This window comes from Protomyctophum parallelum (assembly GCF_964188405.1).
Source record: "Protomyctophum parallelum genome assembly, chromosome: 1".
Taxonomy (NCBI): Eukaryota; Metazoa; Chordata; class Actinopteri; order Myctophiformes; family Myctophidae; genus Protomyctophum; species Protomyctophum parallelum.
In genome coordinates, this window is record NC_139697.1 from 21,430,001 (window position 1) to 21,443,755 (window position 13,755).

General features: G+C 41.2%; 2 protein-coding genes across 2 annotated transcripts in view; one reads left to right on the forward strand and one right to left on the reverse strand.

The window, feature by feature from the left end:
• The first annotated feature begins 771 nt into the window (after nt 1–771).
• bet1 (Bet1 golgi vesicular membrane trafficking protein) lies at nt 772–2,796 on the forward strand. The gene is made up of 4 exons (XM_083776434.1): nt 772–914; nt 1,631–1,737; nt 1,844–1,900; nt 2,023–2,796. Exons 1-4 carry the CDS (start codon nt 896–898, stop codon nt 2,176–2,178), a joined length of 339 nt encoding a protein of 112 aa, XP_083632560.1. The 5' UTR covers nt 772–895; the 3' UTR covers nt 2,179–2,796.
• Nucleotides 2,797–2,876: 80 nt separating this feature from the next.
• Nucleotides 2,877–13,755, reverse strand: part of LOC310866711 (putative acyl-CoA dehydrogenase 6) — a 35,895-nt gene continuing 25,016 nt past the window's right edge. Inside the window, exons 3-9 of the mRNA XM_083776422.1 lie at nt 13,083–13,212; nt 9,274–9,380; nt 8,821–8,988; nt 8,043–8,216; nt 6,581–6,742; nt 4,929–5,079; nt 2,877–4,052 (exon numbers count right to left, since the gene is read on the reverse strand). Of these exons, the coding sequence (XP_083632548.1) occupies nt 3,962–4,052; nt 4,929–5,079; nt 6,581–6,742; nt 8,043–8,216; nt 8,821–8,988; nt 9,274–9,380; nt 13,083–13,212 (983 nt within the window). The 3' untranslated portion in view covers nt 2,877–3,961. The remainder of the gene's footprint in view (nt 4,053–4,928; nt 5,080–6,580; nt 6,743–8,042; nt 8,217–8,820; nt 8,989–9,273; nt 9,381–13,082; nt 13,213–13,755) is intronic.

The window sequence follows — 13,755 nt, forward strand, 5'->3', positions numbered from 1 at the left end:
GATGTTTAGTATTGCACATACTGTACATACAGACTCTGTAGGCAGAGTCTGTTGTGAGGCAGGGGACATCATAAACTTGAAGGTGGAAAGGTGGATATCTGAATGAATGTAAGAAAGACATTTCAACCAAAGAGCTACTTAGGGGCTGTCAACATTATGTTTATTGAAAGAAACTATTGAAAATACTAATGACTAAATCCTAATACTAAATTATATACAAATATACAAATTATATAACCTAAACACACACACGCGCACGCACGCACACGCACGCACGCACGCACACACACACACACACACACACACACACACACACACACACACACACACACACACACACAAACACACACGTCAATCAATCAGACCTGCATGCGGTTGTTGTTAATTTACGGTAGACCAATCTGTTGAATCCAATCATGTCATGAGACCCTTTTGTCATAGATCTCTTTAGCAGTTTTAAGTAACTTCCATTTGGTGGAATGTTACTTATTGTTTATTTATCTTTCGGAGACTTGGTGCTAATATTTGTCAACCTGATTGTATATTAATTTCTGCAAGGCAGGGAACTATATTGTGGACCCCTGAACAATGTAGTGGTTCCCAAATTTTTCAGGACTATCGTGTGCCTTTTCAAATTATTCTTAATCTTGAGTCATGAGTTTAGAGTATAATTAAGGTCATGAATCACATACCGTAATCGAGAAGTGGGCGTAGTAAACCGGAGAGTGCACTTTGTCCCGATCGGCCACCGTATGGTGTCGTGGCGTTTGCTGATGTACACTACTGTGCAACCGCGTTAGCCGGCTGTGTTGTGTTTACTTTCGATTCACGATATATAACATCACATTCTCACAAATAACGTCACGCAGAGTTTGAGTATCTTTTAGAAGGCAAGATGAGGCGCGCCGGTTTGGGTAAGAGACGATCTATACTGTATTTATTATATTCCTTTGTTTTCAAGTTTATAGCTTGCTTATGAAAAATACCATTTAGCTAACTTCTGTTAGCTACAGAATATACAGACACAGTGGTTTTAAACTTGGCTTTTTCATATCCGGCCCATTCTTTTTTCCGCATTTAAGCCGCGGACCACTGTGATTTTGTCTCGCAGACCCCAAACTGAAGAATATTTTGTTGTCGTTGCATACCTTTTGTACTGTATTGGTGTTGGTACCATAGATGGAGACATAACAGGCACGTTGATCAAAATGACAATTATTTTACATGATCTAATTGTGTAAACTTCTTGTAAATTAAGTAGCCTAATGCAGGTGTTTAACAATAATGAAACTAGCCCAAATGTTGAACTCTCGTAGCTGTATTTATCGATTCTGACATTTTCAATCTACAAATGTCAGAATCGATAAACGAGAGTTAAAATTTTGGGCTAATGTAACTCTTGAGAGCGTACAATTAAATTATTTTACACTCAAGAGTTAAATATCGGATGATTTATGTTTTACCAACTCCATACTGTAACTGCGGACCACCTGAACCCCCTGTCCCCTCAAGCACCACTGGTTAAACCACTGTGTTGAGTGCTGACAGATTTTTAGTTCAGCCCCACTGCCTAGGGTTAGAAGTGTAATAATGTCAAGCAACGTTTATTGACACTGTAATTTTACTCTAGCTGAAGGAGGACCTGGGCAATATACAGCAAGTGGCTACAGCGTGTACGAAGAGGAAAATGAACACTTACAAGAAGGTCTCAGGGCCAAAGTTACCGCTTTGAGAAGTGTAAGCATCCCTTCCAACAATTATCCAGTGGTAAACCTCAATGGCTAACAATTATTTATGTCTACGATTATACTATTGTTGATCGTCAAACTGTCATGTTTTATAGCTGACGATTGATATTGGAACAGAAGTCAAATACCAGAACAAGATGTTAGATGACATGGTGAGTTTGACTTATACTTATAACACTAATCATCTTAATTTAAGACACTACGTAAACAACATTCTTGTACTGTGTATATATTGATGCGGCATTGTCTTTAATCCCTCTTTCTCCACCTACAGGACTCGGACTTTGACTCTACGGGGGGCCTGCTGGGAGCCACCATTGGCAGAGTGAAACATCTCTCCAGAGGCAGCCAGACCAAACTGCTGTGTTATATGCTCCTGTTTTGCCTTTTTGTCTTTTTCGTGCTGTATTGGTTCATCAAGCTGAGGTGATCGGAGGAACCCGTTTGACTACCCACACATCTCCCTGCTGCTCAGTCTGTGACATGGATGTCTGGATGAGGCGACGATGATACTAAAAATACGGCTTTCTATGAACTATCTACAGAACGGGAATTGAAGTAATTTAGCCATCTCTACAATAACTTATAATGCCGGTTAGTACATTGTCAATAAATGGCTGTTTTCAGCCCATTGTCCTCACTATAGATCCACAAATTAGCAGGGGTATGGACATTGATATCAAGTCACGGAATAGCAGTAACTTAAAAGGACCACACTAGCGGCAAAATGGCATATTTAGCCTATTGATACTCATGATATATACTAGTTTGAGTTTGGAGAAAGCCAATTTGGAATGCATTTAAGTACAGTATGAAAATGTACATTGTGGTCCTTTGGCTTCTGTTAGGCATGCCAATGATGTGACTGTAATTCTGCCATTTGGTCAGTGTTGTGTACGGTAATAGTGCTGTCCACTTTAGTCCAGACTTTAATGATCTGATCCCCAGTATTGTGTTTTATAGAATGAATGGAAATAATCATTCTAGCATCTGTAGGAACTGTTCTTTGCCACATGTACTCCACTTTGATGTACATTATTTAATTTTGATGTAAATAAACAAGATGTTCTAATCTAGATTTAATATTAAGTCTGCAGTTGCAATTATTCAAAGAGTCTGACAAAGATGGTATGTCTTCAGCTTTATTTTATTTATTTATGGAGGGACATGCAGTAAAGGCCGTCTGGATCGGGAGTCGAACCTGGGTTACCAGCCAAGTAGCCTGAGCTAACGCTAGACATTTCTGGCCTAGATGGGAGGGCCACGGCTCAGAAAAAAACGGATTGGTTCACCGATCTGTCGGTCAGCCCCGGTCTCTCCTCCCCCCCCCCAGTGCAGCACTGGTATTGTGTCGACCAGAAGCAGAAACCACTGGTTGCTGGAGTATATCATTCTAACGGACTGTCAAAAGTTATTTCCACAGAGACTTTTATCTTAGACGGTGTGGTGGGTTATTCAGCCATTCTCATTTTCCTCTCATAGCCTCGTTTGAAGTTCCACTGGTAATGATTTCCTCAGTGTTATTTTGAGGTGTGCACACCGCTCAGAGCCCTGATGTCACGTAATTTGGAGCGACGCCTACGCGGAAGGGTTGACTCCCACTTTTAGACCAGTGCAGCCCATGCGTAAATCCAGGCTTTCATTTTTCGCGCAGACAAAATGAAAGCCTGGGTATCGAGGCTACCAGCCAAGGTGCCTGGACCACAGCCATGGCCCAGGCCCTTCAGCATTATTTTATACACACATTTCACATTAGTTTCCTATGCCCTATACTTTTATAATACGGTCATCAACTGAACAGTATCAAAATGTAGTTACAAATGTAATCAAATCTACTAGGGCACATGGAGAGATTGGAAAAGGCCATGAAGAGAAAATACATACAGAAATCTCCATAAGGACATGAAGAGAAAAGAAGTACAGACATTGCCAGTTGAATATTTACATTAATTCACTCATTCTAAGAAAACAAGGTCCAACAAAAATATATAAATGCACAAACCACAAATACATACTCTATAGGACATGACAATTTGAAAAGGCATCTGAAAATACATTTGGATGAGTTGTTATTCAATCTAATGTTAAATACTGTACATTTGTTAGCTAATGTGCTACAGTCCTGCTTTCTTCAATATCACTGAACTGCACTTGAGGTGATCCATTTAATACATTAATTATATTAAACGAGTAATCGTTCAAGTGATGGAAAATCACTTCTTGGGTAGGGTATCCATGTACTTGCAGATGATTCCCAGCATGACTTCATCAGCCCCTCCACCAATTGATATCAATCTGGCATCTCTGTGAAAAAAAAGATACAAAATATCAGCTAGGTTATTTCTTTTTTACCCTCCCAATAACAGTTACTATATAATAGTAATGCTAATAATTGCAGTAAATCACTTTTAAAGAAATATACAATAATGAAAATTGGTTCATTTTTCCGAGTGAAATCAATTTTGTTATCTATATATATTTTGAGGGACGATAGCCCCCCCTATGTCCAGCTTTTAGTGTATGTGCCAACACAAACATTAAATGCCATTGACAATGAATGAATTGAGTGTTTGTGTAAACACAAACATTGCGTAACGCAAACATTAAAGACGAGGTGAGGACGCAAATTCGGATTGGCCAGAATGAGATCGCCCCTCACTTCACACGGGTGTGATTCTTTTTTGCAATGCAGATACTTTTGTTTGATTTACCCTTAGAGTATATATATGAATAGAGACGGCACCCAGAGGAAACCCTGAGGCGAAATGGACATAGTGGCCGGATTTGGTATTGCAGCGTGGGCCCAAACACATGAACGCGCTGGTCCGTTGACTATCATTGTGCACGTTCACGACGGACACATGTTCGTGCGCGTTCAACGGCAGTTGTGTTTGGGCCCACTCACTATTGCAATCTATCCCAGAATGCACTCTGTTCCTACCCGGAAGGAAGAGTGAAATCGCCTCATGCGCTTTTGAGCAACTTAATGCAAGTGGATGGAAGGAGAACTCGGATGCCATCTTTATTCATATATACTCTAAGGATTTACTCATTTACCCCATCACTAGAGGTCAGTGTTGTGTTAAATAAGCCTTTATTACATGTTTTCTTATAATCTGTATTACTTGAATAACTGTTGGACTTATTTACATTGTATTATATTGCCATGGCCATTCTTACCTGTAGAACCTGCTGATCAGTACATCATTGGTGAAGCCCATTCCTCCCCAAAACTGGAGACAGCTGTCGCCCACTTCCCTGGACAGACGGCCTACCTTCAGCTTAGCCATAGATGCCAGCTTGGTCACATCGTTTCCTTTGATGTACAACACTACAGCAAGAACAGGCCAAATAGAGAGGAAGGGAAAGAGTAAGAAAAACAGACAACAGACATTGTTTGAAACCTCTGTGAATCAGATGGCAACTTAACTAAATGTAGGAACCACTGAATTCAGAGTGAGTAGAATAGAATAAATTGGGTGAATGAGGAGCAGGCAAACCAAAGCAAACAGTTTGATGTGTCTGTGGCAAGGCATGATTCTAAACCCAGTCCGTCTATAGACAAAGACCTGGCCATGGTAACGCCCCGCCTGTCTTTTATCCTTTTCAGTACAATAGTATTAGTTTACTATAATTAGATTAATACACGATAATCAACACAAACACCTTATTTAGAACACACCCAAATCAAATCATATTAAGGCGTATGTGTTCAATTATTCAATCAAAGCAAACGGCATGAACACTATTAGTTTGCCTCTTCTACAAAAATAAAAGTTACAAGGGTGCATTCTGGTCTGTCGTGTGTGCCAAGCTGTCATTCTCTGTCCCTTTAAGTACAGTATTATACCGTAATTGTATACAGTAAGTTGTATTATTTCCCACCACGGAGTAACCTCGTGTCAGTGTCACCAGACTATCGAAGCTCTGGTAAGATGGGCAGTGTTGGTAGGCCAATCACAATCAGAGGCAGGTGGGGCATAGACGGACATAGTTTAGAATCATGCTGTGGCAAGCAGGTCCTTAATACTTACTAAGTACATTTACATAAGTACGTACAATTTTGAGGTCTTTGTAAATTTTCAGTACTTTTACTTCTACTCCACTACATTTCAGAGGCAAATATTGTACATTTACTCTACATGTATTTGACAACTTTAGTTACTTTGTAGATTTTCATTATCATTACAAAACATACATTAACCACTTCAGCCCTATAACATTTCGGCCATTTGAAAATATCAGATCTACAAGCTCACAATGTGCCGCATCACGACGCATTGTGAGCATGTAGATTTATGCATCTGAATACTTGGGGATGGGGATATTCTGCATAATTTGGTAATTTGAGTACATTTTTATGCCAATATTTTGTACTTTTACTCGAGTACATTTTGAATTTCCGGACCTTTACTTGTAACGGTCCATTTCTACATTGCACTATTTATACTTTTACTTAACATTTGAGTACTTTTTCCACCACTAAAGGCTCATACATACTCCAGTTTTTGGTGATCGCTTATCACTGCGGTGTAGTTTTTAAAGGGTTGGAAAACTACACCGTTACGTCAGTCGCAGTGATTATCAGCTATCACCGCAGACACAGACCCATCTCTCTGTTTTTACAAGTCTTTTCACTCTGGAGCTATCACCCCGTTAACTGATTGGTCTAGAAGTTGGGTAAACCACAGGGAGGCGGGGTCAATCCTTAAGGACATCACCGCGAGTATGATGGCCTCAACTCTTATCACCGTTTTAGGTGATAAGCTATCACCAAAAACTGTATGAGCCTTGAGTGGCGACAGGGCGAGTGATAGGACTCCGTCACTCACTTGTGGCGCGGTGGAGGAGGGAGCGCAGTAACTCCACATCCGTTTGCAGCTCGGCCAGCCGGAAGTGGACCGATTGGTGGTAGAGGACAGGCATCTTGAAGATCTTCCTCTGCCTGGTGTACTGAATGGTCTCGTCTATGATGTTGTCCATCATGGTCACAGCTGTAAAAGACAAGAGAAACAATGGTTAATATCGTTCCAATTTGAGCCACTGGTTATTTTTTCGATTTGTTTGGATGCCGTAACAGTTATTCATTTTTATGAGAAACAAACATGGAAATCGTTATTTGTACAATAGTTATTATTTCGATATTTTTGGGGGTATTTTGCCTTTATTGATAGATATACAGTAGCTCGAAAGGAAACAGCGAGAAAGATGGGTGAGGGGAAGACACGCAGCAAAGGTCGTCGGGATCGGGACTCAAACCCGCGACAAAATGTCAGGATTAGCAGCCTAGGCGCCCGGACCACTAGGCCGGCCCGGGCCATCACTATTATCCTTAAATCCCCGACTGCCATATGTTTCAGATACAATTGCCGTATTGTTATTTGAAATTAAGTCAAATTCTTAGAAAAAAACATTTCATAAATCTATGACATGTTTTACTATTATTCATAGATATGATCTTACAGTATTTTACAGTATATGACTCCATATCATCATTCAAGTGACATGGAGTCAATCATGAAGTACCACTGTTGATACCCAGCCCATCCTGTAGAAATGTTTTGTGATGTCATGTACATACAGTACGTAGCAGCACGAGCTGTGATTCGTCTATTATTGACAGGACAGACATACATACAGTACAACTCCATTCAGGATGTCTTGGCCTAAAAAAGGCAGGAGGATATAAACGCATGACAGAAATGATGCACATTTACTGGCATAATTATGCTATATAGTCTAGGTACGCTCGCCTGGTTTGTGACAGTATACGTGTGCTAGCCATCGGCCCCTCGTTCATTTGTGTCTGGACAAAATGTAATGAAAATCCGGCCAGACAGCCAGAATAACAATCATCTATAGGGCAGATTTGGGGAATTGGTACATGACTGCAAGGGAGTGAGAATTTCCCCGGTTGTACTCATCCTAAAACTTTTCTTATTAGCTTCCCGAAGAGGCTATATGACCTACGTATTCTCTTCAATCAGGGACAGATAACTCATTTGGAGGAGTAATGGCTCGAGCCACATGACCCATGCCCCAGTTCTTTGGAAAAATGAGGATTTACCAGAAAACAAAGGCCAGAGAGTGAAGCCGCCAACACCAAGCGGTAGCTTTTCCAATGATCTCAGCGGGGGGTAAACTAAATGAAAAGGCGGCGGGGGGGGGGGGGGGGGGGGGATAGATGTGGGAGGATACAAGTGAAAGGAACATGATAGATAGAGCCTGGAGAGGGAGCTGGGGGCGAGTAAGAGAAGGAAGATTAAGGGAGCCACGGTACGAAAGCTCACGCACCATTGGCCACGGCCCAGAGCCTCTCTTCCTGGAACTGCAGCATCTGATAAGTGAAGCCCATTCCCTCCTGGCCAATGACGTTCTCGCAGGGCACGCGGACGTCATCGAAGAACACCTCTGCCGTGTCCGATGACCTCATCCCCATTTTATCAATCGTGCGGGCGATGTGAATTCCTACGGTATGAAAGTATGAGGAGGTCGAAAGAGAAAGCATCGTCATGCAGGGAACATTACGGCATGAGCAACATATTGCATAATGAAAACAGGGCTTTGACATTAAAGGACCACTTCACCACTACCTTCATATAATTGGTCCTCACTAATGTTCATGATAGAATACCACCATGTTGTTTCTACTCGGTCTGTGTCTCATAGGAGGGCTGTGGGCAGTTCAGAAACCCGTCCACCAATGACAGAACCTTTTTTAAACAAGATAAAAATAAAAATAAAATATTTTTATTATAGCGAAAACGATGGCTTCCATTATCGCATTGCAACCTTTCAGGAATAGAAAGCCTGCAGTTTCTATTAGCTTGAATTCCCCATCGATGATGTCACTGGTGGACGGGTTTCTGAACTGCCCACAGACCTCCTAATGACACGCAGACCGAGTAGAAACAAATGGTCATGAACATCAGTGAATTATATGAAGGTAGGTTGAAAAGTGGTCCTTTAAAAGGGTATTGCAGTGACACAAACAGAGAACAGTACACCATGTTGTACTGCGAGCAGGAATTATCAAGAAAATACAAAAGAAAATGGAGGACTTTGGTCTTACCAGGCAGGTTCATGGGGAGGCAGATGAGAGACTTGTTCCTGTGAGGAGCTCCGTCACTGGTGTTGGCCAGGAGACACATCCAGTCAGCCTGGGCACCATTGGTAGTCCACATCTTCCCCCCGTTGATCACAAATTCATCCCCCTTCCTCACTGCCTTGGTCATTATGCCTGGGAGGATGGAGGAATAGAGGAGCGATTAGATGGATTAACCACCGCCCTATATACTTCATTGTACAATGGACTGCGAGAATAGCCTCGCTACATTACAAAATCACGAGTCGCGAAGCGTTGAGCATGTAGATCAGCTATTTCTTTTGTGAAATGTTTTGGAGAACCTTGGAAAATGGGGCATGTGCATGCATGAAGTGAATGGCAAATCGAGTGGCAAAGTGAATTGCAAAATGAGAGGCAAAGTGAGTTTAACATTGTTTAACGTCGTTAGGAGAGACCTACTGGAGACGTCCGAGCCAGCCCCGATTTCACTCACTCCCAGACAGGCCACCATGTCTCCCATCACGGTGGGAAGGAGGAACTCTTTCTTCAGCTTGTCCGATCCAAATCTGCATGGACACACGCACGCACACACAGTCATGCACAGAAAACCAGTGGTGGAAAAAGCACTCAATAATACTGCAATATAGAAATACTCCGTTATAAGTCAAAGTCAGAAATTAAACACTTACTTGCGTAAAAGTACAAAAGTATTGGTAATCAAAATGTACTTAAAGTACCAAAAGTACTCTTTATGCAGAATGTCTCATCTCAAGTTTTCAAATTTGAAAAGCTCACGATGCGTCACGACGCGACTCATGGTGAACTTTTAGATTGGCCATTTTAAAATGGTCAAAATGTATATAGGGCTGAACGTTTTGCACGTTTTGTAATAATAATCGAAATCTACAAAGTAACTCAAGTTTTCAAATCATTGTAGTGAAGTAAAACTGCAATATTTGCCTCTGAAATGTAATGGAGGAGAACAGTGGCTCCAAAACTGTGATGCGTGCACCCCTTGTGGTGCTGGAGCACCTTCTAGGTGGTGCTACGGTTTTATTTAAAATATATTAACATATTATGCCAAATATGGCAAGTACATGCAGAATATAGCCTGCATATAAATGCCATATTCAGGTTCCTATATGTGCATATAAATATATGTGGATAAATAGGAAATGTATGTCTCTATATAGCTTATGCAATTTTCATTTCCATGTGGAGGGGTGCGTCAGCTAGGTTGGGAGGTAACAGGGGGTGCATGGCCAAAAAGGTTTGGGAACCGCTGGAGTAGAAGATTTCAAATGTTTAAATACTACAGTAAAGTAAAAGTACCTCAACATTGCATTACTTAAGTAAATGTACTTAGTTACTTTCCACCACCTGCAGAAAACACATTCCTGTGCCCATGGCAGGTGTCAATTTTGACACTGACGAAGGCCTGCGCGCAGAAACGCGTTTGTCTGGTATGACTGCTGCTGCGGAGCACTATCTTTATTAATAAAGACTCTTACTCGACTGGAAGTGCGGATTTAATTAATTTTCTAGGTTGAGTGGAGACTGTTGATGTCAAGTGTTGCAACCAGGCTAAACAAAGCAATCGTGTGTTTCAAATGGTTTGAGGGAATACAAGGACACCTATCTTGGAACCCCGCCACCTATTTTTATATCTTCACTGGCTCCCCGTGAGCTACAGAATAGATTTTAAGATTGTATTGATTACTTTTAAAGCTCTACATGGTCTAGCTCCCATTTATATAAGAGATTTGCTGCAACCCCATGTGCGCTGCCTTAGATCCTCCTAGTTCCTCCTGCAACGCGTCTGGTCACTCAGGGTGACTGGGCCTTTGCGGCTAGCGGCACCTTTGCTCTGGAACTCCCTGCCCTTGGCTCTTAGATTAGCAGAATCAGTGCCTACTTTTAAAACGCTTTTAAAAACACATCTGTATGCCAAGTGTTTTTCCTAATATTGTTTTTAATTGTTTTATTGACCTGTTATTTTCTTCATGTTTTATTGTCTCTGATGTTTTGATGCTTTGTTGTTTTTATGATTACTGTTTTATAACCTGTCTGTAAAGCACTTTGTAACTATATGTTTGGAAAGGTGCTATACAAATAAAATTAATTCATTCATTCATATCCTTATTTTGACTTATTGGCCTGGTTGTTTACAGAACATTACCGTACAGTACGAAGTTGCTTACAGAAAGCAATGTGGCAGCTACTGAAACAAATGCGGTTGGTGTATAATAGTATGCCCGTTAGTATTATTTATATCATCATACTATAATTAATGTCTGTCTGTCTGTCTGTCTGAATGAATGTGTGTGTCACTGTAACTGCCATAGCTTCTCACTGCCTGCACCAATCGCCCTTTTTCCAATTTAACAACTTATAAATGAATAATGAATTCATTAGGGAATTAAAAATGCACCCAGTGAGCAATATCTCACAACGGGTAAGGGCTAGTAATATACCAAGATCATATGCATGTGTAAATACGCTGATGTTATCTTTTTTTGCACTAATTTCTCTCATTTAAAAAAATTATAATTTATTACTGTGTTTTCCTATATTAAGCTAGATTGTTGTCCTAAGAAACATTAAATGCCATTGACAATGAATGGAGAATTTACGTCATACGAGCAAATCGGCTAATTTGTCCTACACAAAGATTACATTCCCATTGACAATGAATGGATGATGTACGATGATAAGAGCGCCCCTCACTTCACACAGGAGTGATTTTTATTATTATTATTAGTAGTAGTAAACAAACTAAAATAAGATTTACTCAGCCATATGCAATAACACACAACCTTAGACATTGAATACTTCCAGACTAAATGGCAGCTAGATGGCAATGATGAGTGAGATAAGATTTGATCCTCTGTGTGCCAGCTAGCTCGGTTTCATGAAAGAATAGCCCATGGTGTTCATCGCGCAGATACAAAGTTGGAAAGGGAGAGATCTCTGGAGGCACAGGAAGAGGGGAAATTACTTTTATTGCTTCACCCAGTAGATGGTTGCTCAGATGTCTCAGATGATCGCATGCAGGGGAGCTGTTACGAGATAAGTCTATTGCTGAGAGATACTTGTAACTACTACAATACACAGACTGGTTGAGGCGAGAGTCGTACCGACGACCTTCCGATTCCCAGATGGCAGAAAAAAAGATGATACCTACAGTATAGTATCATATCACAATATCAATATCATATTATTATTGCCCAATGCCCAGTATGGTGAAAGTGTCATGTACTGTATGTAGTGGTTAGAAAACATTTTCATGTCAAGGACCCCCAAATTGACACTAATTAACCCACGCACCCCCATTTGAAAACATATATGCCAGGGTGGATGCACTAAGATTAGACACACCAACAGTCCCGACATGCGGACACAATGGTCGGACTACGGCTCGAACTGCACCGCTCCCGTGCTTGCGGTTATGTTTAGGTTAGGGTAGAGAATTGTCGAGGTCGGCCTAATGACTATCTGACCAATGACTAGTTTAGTAGTTTTTACATCTCTAGCTGTGATTCTCAACCAGTTTCATTTCAAGGACCCTCAGTTTAATTAATGAATTAGGCTAAACAGACCACCATTTAATGGCATCTCCATCTATGGGACCCCAATTTAAATTGTAAAATCAATGTTAATTTAACTCTGAGAGTCTACAGGGTCCATTTAGTTCCATTTGCACACTCTCAAGAGTTACAGACCCATTTGGTTCCAAACTATCATTTAGCTGGGGACCCCCTGGAACTCCCCTCAAGGACCCCTGGGGGTCCCCCAGACGAATACTGGACAACTCACCCCGGTGCTTGCCCGTTTTTCCTCCCGGAATGTTCACCAGTGAGGGGGATAACTTTGTAATATGCTATTGGCTGTTTGTATTCTTTTTGGAAAAATATAAAAAGATACTCCTGTGGAAAGGCTATATTATTTTACTTATATTGACCCTATAAACAATTTAGTATTATTTAGTATATGTAAGGTTTTGCCCACTCAAATGGTACCTCGTCAGATAATCCCCACATATCCTACAACAACTTCTGTGAACAGACTTCACTGTAGTAGCTTTTCATAAATTATATTTGTACTTAGGCTGTCTGCTGTCATGAAAGTTTATAGTTAGAGAAATTCAAAGTCCAGCCGTCTGCTGTCCCACCCCTCACTGGGGAAATGTCTGGGAGGAAAACAGAAACGGGGTGAGTTGTCTTGTTACCCCCCCAGACCCCACTCTGAGAACCACTGATGCACAGTACCTGGCCAGAGCAGGAGTGGCCATGTCCGTCTGAACGCCAATAGCCATTGGGATGCCTCCGCAGCGGATGTTACCCAGTTCTTCTGACACTGCCACACTGTAGCTGAAGTCCAGGCCCAGTCCTCCATATTCTGTAAAGGATGGACACACACACACACACACACTTACTTTTGCTATGTTGTAATAAACCAAAACAAATAAGTACCGGCGGTATTAAAGGTGCTTTGATCTTTACTGGAAATGTGAAATAATGAGTGTCTGAAAATGCCATTATACATCCGTTCTGTGCATCAGAAGCATCAGAACTCAGGTCCATAATAGAGTTTAACAATGCATTATCAACCGTGTGAATATCTCCACTTCCCACATGCCGTTTTTCTCACACACACTCTCGCGTCGTACCACCTGACCTTTCTTTTCGTCTTTCATACATCCGTTACAGCATTAGCTGTGAACTGGCACAGCCCACATCTCATACAGAAATGCACTACACAGAGGCTACTAAGTAAGTGCAATGACGCGAGCTTACCTTACCCATTTTTTACATTGAATCTCAGACCTTCTCTAAAGTCCTCAGCGATAAACACAGACCCTGCAAGTTGCTAGCATAAAACCTTGAGAAAAAGCTAAAACACATACAAAGACAAATAATTATGTGTGGGAACAACCTCCAG

Bases quoted from the DNA above. Each gene is read 5' to 3' on its own strand.
- bet1 (XM_083776434.1), top strand. The intron at 1,738-1,843 runs GTAAGCATCCCT...CATGTTTTATAG, and splicing joins AAGTTACCGCTTTGAGAAGT to CTGACGATTGATATTGGAAC. The intron at 1,901-2,022 runs GTGAGTTTGACT...CTCCACCTACAG, and splicing joins ACAAGATGTTAGATGACATG to GACTCGGACTTTGACTCTAC.